The following is a 9,936-nucleotide window of genomic DNA, read 5'->3' on the forward strand; positions in this document are numbered from 1 at the left end:
CTGGCAATCTCAACAAATTTTGTGAAGATAATAATATGGAATGTACAACCATTTATAATTTTCTATCTTGTTTCAAAATTATGTATTTTTTAATGTTTTTAAATTTTTTATTCTCTTAAAATATATACATATAGATAGATAGATATGTATATACAATTATATATATATGCACAATATATATGTTTTTTAATGGATTTTGTAGAGTCTCACTGTGCAGCTTGGACTCATAGTGATCCCCCAGTTTTTGGCCTCCCCAGCACTGAGATTACAGGTGTGCGCCACCACTACGCCTGCACTCAGTGGTCAGCTCAGCATGGCTGGAGTGGGGCCTGCGCAGAGTGATAGATATCTTAAAGAACTGTGTGGTTCTACTGCCAAGGCAACTTCCTCTCATTTTGCTTTCTTCGCTGCCTTTACTTCTGGCAGTCACTGGTCTTTTATGCACGACTATTAGACTTTTATCGCATCTCAGGAATGCTATAAGTTAAAATCATGTAATATGCAATCTCTTGAGATTGTCTCCTTTTACTTAACATAATGTCATTCGGCCCCATCTGAGTTGTCGAAGGCATCAGTCACTCACTCCTTTTATTGCTCTGAGGAGCGCCACGGCACCACTATGCTAGCGTCTCACCCAGTGAAGGGAGGATGGCTTGTTGCAGAGTTTGGCTGTCACAAATGACACAATTATATTACTCCCAATTCATGGGCAGACGAAGAACTACTAGAGCACTGAATGAATGACCCAGGAGTACTGGAGGATCAAGATATGAAGACAGAGGTGGAGTAATAGAATAGACTAGCGCTGGTGTCTGGGCACTGCTGTGTTCCGAGTTAAATTATGGCAAAGATACATAGTGGGGCTCGGCGTGCACGTGGCATTCATTGTGACACCACCGCAATCAGTTTTCTGGCTAACTGTAGGCTGCAGTGCTGTAGACAGTGCGTTTGAACAATGATGTGGCATGGAGGGAATTCAGAAGGAACACGTTTAATTTGCATTTAACACATTTAGCATGCATCAGCACTATTATATGCTTTCCATCCCTTTTCTCTTTTTATCTCTAAAATAACCTGATGAAGTTATTATAAATTGTACCGTTTTGTCGTCCGTGAAGTTAAGGATCAGGGAGATTAAAATGATGTTTACAAAATCATTCAACCTGTGAACAGCTCAGCTTAGATTTCATGCTCAGGTTTACCAGAATCTGAAGTCCGGGTTCAGCCCATGAGCTAATAGCAATGGCCAGAAGAGACTGATACTACCTAGAGTTGTGGAGAAAGCTTCATTTATCTGGAGTAGCAAGGACGTGGCAATTGTTCAAGACTTCAGCTTAGGAATTTCTATGGTAATGCACAGAGGCTACCATATAAATAGCCCAGGTAAGCACATTTCTTAACTTCTACATTGGCAGAGCAGACAGAAGATAGAATGGTCTAACCAGGGTGGAGCCACAGCTGACAATTTTCCTGGCAGGAGCTCATCACCACCACAGAAGTCTGTCTTCGAGCCACCTCGTGTATCTAAACCACTGTCAAACACAAGTTCCCGCAGACAGCTGTCGTCAGAGCCACCCAGCTCCCTGGGAAGCTGATGCCTTTCCTCAGAGAAGCTCCTGGACCTCGCTGGCCCTTACTCAGGACTGATCAACTGTTTATGAAGATTCTTCATCATGAAAAATTATAGGAAAATAAAGCAGAGCCAAGCCGGCTCCTGGAGGGCAGCTGTTCTAGCTTGAGGGAAGAGCTGACAACTAGCAGGGCACTGAGAGGAAGGGCAGGCAAAGTGGAAGACAGGTATGAAGCAGACATGAGATTCTAAATAGTACACAAAGCCCATCGTCTTCTTTATTCCAGTGCTGAGATGCTGACTTGAATAGCTGCTGTCACAGGACAAAGATGAGGCTAAATGCCGTTCACTAGAGGGAAGGCAACAGAAGAGAACCTGGTACATTGTTAAAGCGCTTCCAATAAAAACGGCTCAAGTCAATGCGTGAAGGAGTCAGCTTCGGTTACCTAGAAAATTCACTTCAGTGAAATAATCCATTCACTCGCTCCCTGAGGTATTACTGTGTGCGAGGAGATTGCTCAGGACCTCACTCACACGTGAACGGCTGTCATCTCGAAATCTCTGTGCAGATGGAGAAGAAGACTTTATTAAGTTTCCCGACCATATGCCCTTCCCAAATATGTCACCTGAAATGGGACCAGGTGCAGAAGGCGTTAGAGGGGATTACCGCGGCACTGGAAGAGGGAAAGAAAAACCAGTCTCCCTAGAGTAGGAGCTTCTTCGGCCTCAGCCTCCCACGTATCTCTGAGCCTTGTTTTCAGGTCACTCCGGAAGAGCAAGCCTCCTGCTTGTGCTGTTCCAGTTTTCCTTCTCCTACACTTCAAGAAGGAGGAAGAAAATAACCTTTGAAGCCCAGATGATTCATACTGCGCTGCGAAGTGGCGAGCCACTTGCAGGACTACTTCGCCTGCCTGCTTTGAGAGCATCTATTCTTTGCTGCAGAAATCTCTTTAAGGCAGTGAGCTGTGAGTTTCCACCCTTACCCCAGTTTGCCGAGCTGCATGCAGATCCTGTGTTACAGATGTGTGTGAGTGTGATTAAGCAGTGCCACGTTCTCTATCAAATCCCTGTAAGGAAATGTTTTCACAAGCTGGTACCTGCTATGTAGCATTAAGCATAGCTTTTAAATCTAAAGATAGAGAAACATTGTCAAAGGCTTGGTGGTCAAATGCTCAAGACAGCTTCAAGCTATGTCTGCAGCGGAGTGCTTTTCTCGGAGGCGCTCACAATGCTTCGTTATGGTGCCGTCCCATCTCCAGCTTTCCTGCGAAGTGAGGTGCAGAGCACGTGATTTGGGGAACGCCGGCCTCCTTTCGACGTTACAGAGAAAAGCTGCGGACAGAAGTGTGCAGCTGCCTGCTCAGGCTACAGATTAAGGAAGCCCAAGATATTCCTTAATACTTTCACCCTGTGTTTGATTTTCGGTGCTTTTGTTTATATGAGAAAATGCACCTGAAAAGCAAGTTTCCCTCAAAGGGTTCCCGGGGAAGTGGTGATGCTGGGCAGCACTGACACCCCGAGGACTGGCCCTCGCTTCCCAAACTGCCCCCCTCTCTCCTCGCATCCCCAGTCACTTTGAAACATTTCCCACGGCCTCCACCTGAAACCCTGCAATTCTAGGGGCTGGGGAGATAGCTCAGTAGAGCAAGTGCTTGCCTGGCAAGCACAGGGTTCTGATTTCAATCCCCAGCTACACACACACACACACACACACACACACACACACACACACACAAATCAACTCTCATTTGAAGAATAGGTCAATTCCTCCATTTGGGCTGCAGGATTCCTCCACTCCCCCCATCTACTTTTTATATTTCAGAGATACTTCATAGTCTGCCTCAGCACAGCCTCGTACCATTACGTCGTAATGTGATCATTGCTAAATTTATTCATTCACTTTTAACTATTTGCTTAGTTTCTAGAACTTGACAGCATGTGCTCAGTTGCTTTGTGTGACTACTATTAAGCATTAATCTTTAATCACCTCTAGAACATAGTTTTTCCTACACGAAAATCTTGTTTCATTCATTCTTCCTATACAGACCTCCAATTTTCAGCCATATTTTTCAAACACTGCACTAGCATTTGGGGAACATCGTATCCAGTGAGTGAAATTCTTCCATGTGCTCCTATTGGAATTTCAAAAGAAATGTCATTGTAACCTTTATTTCATATTCTTCTGTGATGAACTAACCTACAAAATGTTCTCAAAATGTTGTTTCCTGCCCAAGTTTCATTGGACGTTTTTCCAAACCTTTAAAACAAATTCCTAACTCCAAGACGAAGGTTCTTTAAAAATAAATATTGGTAGCCATTGGGGAGATAAAAATTTTAAACTTGCAAACTGTCTTGGTCACAGAGCTTTTCCAGAATTAGTCCACTGAGGTGAAATATTTAAATGTCATTGACAGTGGGACACGAAAGACAATAGTAGAAATGAAAGCTAGAAAGTCACAGGTGGGAGAAAAGAAAAGAGTCCAAAGACCAGCTAAATTTAGAATTTGCTGGGTTTTTTCGAAGATTGAGTTACAGCTATTACACTGTGTAAGAGGTTGGGAATATAAATAAATCTACTTTCTTTTAAAAGTTAAATGTTACCAGTTTACCATTAAAAAGAATTGCTTCAAAATACACAAAGTCAAATTGCCTTTTACAATACATCTAGGCTTACAAAACTATGTATTTAGGATAAAAAAGAAAGTACATTGAGGATTTCAAGCATTTATAAATACACCTGACTTTTTGGATATGTACAATTGGTCTGATGGCTAAGTATATTTTTGTATACAGTGTAAAACCAAAATTCTCCCTGGCTTTAGGCAAAATTCCCCGGGACTCATGTCTTTGGGAAGCTATACCATCATTCTGTTTGTACTAAATTGAATTTTTTAGAGTCTCTCATGTATAGTTTAATATTCTTATAAATATTATTTCAAAGTGGTGACATTTTACATTTTATTATCTGAGTTCTTCATGTAAATATTGTCAAGCAGATTTATAGCATTATCTGTTCCTATAATGAGGCAGGAACAAAATACCTGTTCTCAGTTTATATGAACGACAACAGAAAAAGATGAGGCGCTAATCTCTCTCTCTCTTTTGGTACTCGTGAGATAATTGATGCCTGAAATTGGGTGAAAAACAGCCCAGTATTTCCGATGTGTCTGCATTTATATTTCATAATCTGCTGAAATTCAATTTGCAATAATATATTTTAGTTTCATGCTCACGTTAGCAGCCCATCTACCGAAGTTTCACTACTGTTAGGTTAGACAAATTTTAACACTAACATAGTCATGATTTCTGTCATCGTATCCTATTTCTGCATCTCTTCCATGCGCACCACCAAATCCCTCGGCCTCTTTCCCAGCCAGTTCTTTGAAAGTCCCACCCTTGGTAGCTACAGACTTGGCTTCTCCCTCAAGCAGTTTTATCTAACCTAGATCTTCAGGTAAATGGAAGTGTACACTGTGCAGGCATTTGGCTGGCTTCTTTTCTTAGCGTATTCTGAGACCCGTTAATTTTGCTGTGTGGATCAGCGGTTCCGGCTGCTGAGGGCAGATCTGCTGCCTGAATACACTTGCGTATATCTACCTCTTTCCTGGTGCTTACTTGGGTTGTGTCGTGTGTGCGCCTAGCACACACGGGGCCATGAAGAACAGCTGTGTCGATATGCACTTGCGGATGTATGTCTCCAGTTCTTCTGAGGAAATACCTAGGACTGCAGTTGCTAGCTAGGTCATTACTAAGTATATATTCCACTTTCCAACAAAATGACAAAATATTTCCGGTGATTATACTGTGTCAAAGCCCCAGAATTCACAAATAAGAGCTTCAGCAACACCTGAGGTCAGTCTTAAAGTTTGCTCTTTCCAGTGGCTATACTGATGGTACCTCATTGTGGCTTAATTGCATTTATTTCCTTTAATTCGTCATTATAAAAATATTTATTTATATATTTATTTATTTGGCACAGGGTCTCACTGTGCAGTTCAGACTCGTAGTGATCCTCCTGTCTCAGCCTCCCCAGCGCTAGGGTTACAGGTGTGCACCACCACACCCGGGGTTCTGGGGCTGGCAGGGCATGTGGTACAAGTGCTCGAACCCAGGACTTTGTGCTTGCCAGGTAGGCATTTAGAAGTCCCAGCTATCTCCCAGTCCTGTGGCTTAACTTTAATTGCTGATAATAATGTTGCTTATATTTCTTTGTGATTATTTGCTATTTGGTACTTTTATTTTGGAACTGTCAATTCAAATGCTTCCTCATTTTGAGGTGGTTCTCAGAATTTGTTCTAAGAATTCCTCATATAAACTAGATTTTTGTCAGGCACATGTATAATACGTTGGTTTTCTAAGTCTGTTGCTTAACTTTTCATTTATTCTTAATAATGTTTCTAATTTTGATGAAACCTGTTACAGTTTGCATTGTATCCTCCTGCCAAGTAATACCTTGAATTTCTAATCCCAGGACTGCACAATGTGACTTTATTTTGAAATAAGGCCTAATGGAAGTAATCATGCCAGGCCCTAATAAATATGGCTTGTGTCCTTGCAAAAAGGGGACATGTGGACACACACATGCACACACACACGCACCCACACACACACGCACATGCACCTGCACGCACACATGCACATGCAATACACGCACACACAAGCACACGCACACACATAAGCACACACACATGCACCTACACACACATGCACACACATTCACATGCACACACACATTCACATGCACACACGCATGCACATGCACACACACTCACAGACAAACACACACGTTGCCGTGCAAAGGTGAAGGCAGATCAGGATGATGAAACTACAAATTCAGAAATTTCCAAGCCCCCCGGCCGTCACCAGAAGCAAGGAAGGAGGCGGGGCACAGATGCTCACTGAGCCACCCGGAGCCACGCTGTGGACTCCCTGATCACGGACACGTGGGCTCCAAAGGGGAGGGGATGAGCATCCGTTGCTTCAGGCACGTGCGGCCCACACTGCACGCTGGGCCAGCGAGCGCGTGTGCACCTGGCACGCTTACTTCTGCGGGCAGCTTTGACCCGTAGCAGCTCTCCTCCTTCCCAAGGTCACTGAAATTCAGTCTCGTGTTTTCTCTACAAAGTGCACGATTTCCATTACACGCAGGCATGCTGCACACAGCTTCCTATTTACTGGGCTTCACGCTTGAATTTTCTGATGCCTGAGGGCACAGTTTTTCCTTGTATAATTTCAAAAATTAATCATAATTTCTAGTAACAGTGCAAATCTATCAAGGGGCTCTTGGCCAATATCATCAAGTTCAGCTTGGAGCAAGTTTTCTGTCCAAGGTGATAGAGCCGACTGTCGTTTCGGTCGCTTTCTGAGCAAGCGGAAGATGACCACTGTCACCAAAGTTTCAAGGCCAATCATTCAGCACCCAGCTAAGTGAGAGCCAGATGCGCTCACCATTTCTACAGTTTCTTCCACTCAAGGTTAGCTGTTTATGTACAGGCCAAAGGAGTGCAGCTCTGCGTAAATACCGAGTGCACCGGGGCGAGAAGATGCTTGCTGCGTGGACCGTGTGGCCGGAGCCCTAAGCATCTTCTCCTGCCCAGCCCTGTACTACAAGAAGGCGTGACCATCGCCATGTGGGAAATCATGTTCTCATGGAAGTGACTTGGCTTTCCCTCAGTTCTTTGTACTTTGGAAAACAAAAGCCTTCTGAGGCCATGCAAAGGCTGAGAATAACAGGAAATTTATGCCTTGACATTCTTCTTTTGGAATGGAATACTCAGCCCCTAGTGCCCGCCCCTTCTTAGTTTCCTGCAGTCACCAACTGCACTACACACACAGTGGTGCTGCTTGTTGCCTGCCGCTTTCCACGCATGAGGACCAAACCCTTCCCAGACTCTTGCAGAAAATCTCTTACCCTTGACCGACAGGTGTCTCCACGTCACAGTCGGCTCTGGTCTGCCAATGGCAAGGCACAGCAGGGTCACGCTACTCCCCTCATTCACAGTGACGTCTGAGGAGATGTTCATGATTTGTGGAGGGACTGTTGAAAAACACAGGAGAGAGGAATGCCTGAGAATTACTGCTGCACTCAGAAGAAAGTGTTAGTCTGCAATACGTGTACAGTACGGGGGGGGGTGTCATTTTCTGTGACTTTTTAATTTTTTTCATTTTAATGAGAAAAAAAGATAAAATAGCAATGACATAATTTCAAAAAGTTTAGTAGGGTAGTTACAATAATTAATACATTGCAAATTGTTATCTTCATAGTAGCTGTTCAGAGGACAAGGTGATATCTTTGTCTAAACAATATTAGTACAGACCTTTCTTCTCAATGAGCTAAGAGAAAGTAGCTGTGTATCTATCCATATATATCTATATCTATCTATCTATCTATGAACTAAGCAACTACACTTAGGACAGCAAGGTGTAATACTAAAGCCATCATTGAAATACCTGTCATTTTGGTCTTCTAAATGAGTACTGCTTCTAATGTCATATCAGTTATTGCTATACTCTCTTAAAAGTAAATGTTTGTAAAAAAAAAAAAAAGGTAATAAAAGAAAATGAGAGACAAGAAAAAAAAATGTCATAGGATTGTCCTGCGATACTGTTGCATATGGATTGATTTCTAAATTTCTGTGTATAGTACGCATTTGTGATGAGGATTTTTCTCAACTGTAATGTCAAGTTGCTTAATTTGCTAAGGAGGTGGCCACTGACAACATTTATGTCCTGTACCTGATAAGGAAGATCAGGGTTATGGCCTGTTGAAGTGTGTGTGTGTGTGTGTGTGTGTGTGTGTGTGTGTGTGTGCAGAGTGAGGCAACACAAGTTGCTGCTGCTCGCTGACTCAAGGACTAAGTCAAATGAAAAATTCCAGGTCTTCCAAGAGTTCTTGTCTCTGCACATGTCCATCCCCCATGTGCGATCAGTGGTTAGGCGGATACCCCGCATAGTCCCCAGCCACAGGACTCTTCCAGGAGCTCACCCCAAAAGCCAAAGGTGCTGGTCAGCTATTTCTGGGCGATCCAGACCTCGCACAGGGTGTGCCTTCCTGGAATTCCTTTCTTCATATTTCTTACCCTGAAAATTCCTAGCAATCTCTTAAAACACATCAGTTAAAACTCAGTAGTAACGCTCTCTCTAATTCCTCCATTAGAGTTAGTTCTTTCTCCTTGAACTCAACAAGCCAGTATGAATGCCACAGCTACTGGCATTGTCTTCAGATTACACAAATACCTCTCGACCTCCGACAGCTGATGTCACAATCAATACATCCTGAGGTGAAACTACTAGAAGAACAAACCTGTTTATACATAGCATTCCATTTTTGGAACACACATGACGATGGAGCCCAACAGAAATGTTTCTCTTCAAATTCTTAGTCCTTCATTTTTCTAGATAAAATATAAATCTCATCCAAAAATATTAAAAGTTGCCACCTTCCGCATGAATACATTATTGTTGCGAACAAACCGAACAGCATGAGTTAGCAACACAGCACACTGAAAATTATTAGTGGCTTCCCGCCTAACTCCTGTGGCTGGCTGGGAGCTGTGGCTCCTGTGGCCACCCAGAATGATAGTGAAGGGCTTTACATTGCACAATACTAGTTTAAGAAAGGATCAAAAAAAAAAAAAAAAAAATCAAAGTAAGACTTTCTCCCGAGAAATGTTCTTGCACCACTGAAAAAGTAAATTTGAAGTGGAATCATTAAAAGTTGTGAAGCACCCATGCTATAAAACATAATTGTTGGTGCCGTGGTAGCCCAGTGATTGGGAGCAGGGCTCCACATCCAGACAGACCCAGGTTTGCAACTTGGCTCAGCTCCCTACCTGCTGTATGACTTTAACCAGCAACCAGCCTTCACTTGTGGTTTGGGCTTCCTCATCCCTGAATGCATCTTCCACGGCCCTGGCCTGGGGCTTAGATGGAACCACGACTGGGTAGAGTGCCCGTTATACAGCAAGCACACAGCGAGGGTTCGCCACTGAGGCAGCGGCGATGACTCTGATGCTGGCATTAACAGCGACAGTGCTGCCATTCACAAAGCATCGCCTTCCTCTACTGGGGTGACCATGTCCATGTATCTTTACCATCACAGAACCACCTTGTCCCACTTCCAGACGTTGCTTACAATTCAGCTCAAAGTTTGAACAGGAAAAGGCCCAACTTCTTTCTGAACTCTTCTCTTTGCTATTATTCGGCTTGAACTTCTCACCAATTTTCACTGGCACAGCTGCAGGAGGCGCTCCCTGGAACCTTGCATGTGGCCTCCCTGCGTGTTTTGATCCCTCTGTCACGTGGCATAAGTAACAACTTCAGACCTCCGTCTAACTGCGCAGCTCCCTGCTGACACTTAGCTCCCC

The 9,936-nt window shown here is 43.5% G+C and overlaps 1 protein-coding gene across 3 annotated transcripts in view; it reads right to left on the reverse strand.

Moving 5' to 3' along the window:
- Opcml (opioid binding protein/cell adhesion molecule like) overlaps nucleotides 1–9,936 on the reverse strand; it is a 571,313-nt gene that overhangs the window by 106,279 nt on the left and 455,098 nt on the right. For all 3 annotated transcript variants that reach the window (XM_004643686.2, XM_023703844.1, XM_023703845.1), the window contains exon 3: nucleotides 7,482–7,607. In XM_004643686.2, coding sequence (XP_004643743.1) covers nucleotides 7,482–7,607 — 126 coding nt within the window. The remainder of the gene's footprint in view (nucleotides 1–7,481; nucleotides 7,608–9,936) is intronic.

The sequence above is a fragment of the Octodon degus genome, unplaced genomic scaffold (assembly GCF_000260255.1).
Source record: "Octodon degus isolate 3935 unplaced genomic scaffold, OctDeg1.0 scaffold00182, whole genome shotgun sequence".
Taxonomy (NCBI): domain Eukaryota; kingdom Metazoa; phylum Chordata; class Mammalia; order Rodentia; family Octodontidae; genus Octodon; species Octodon degus.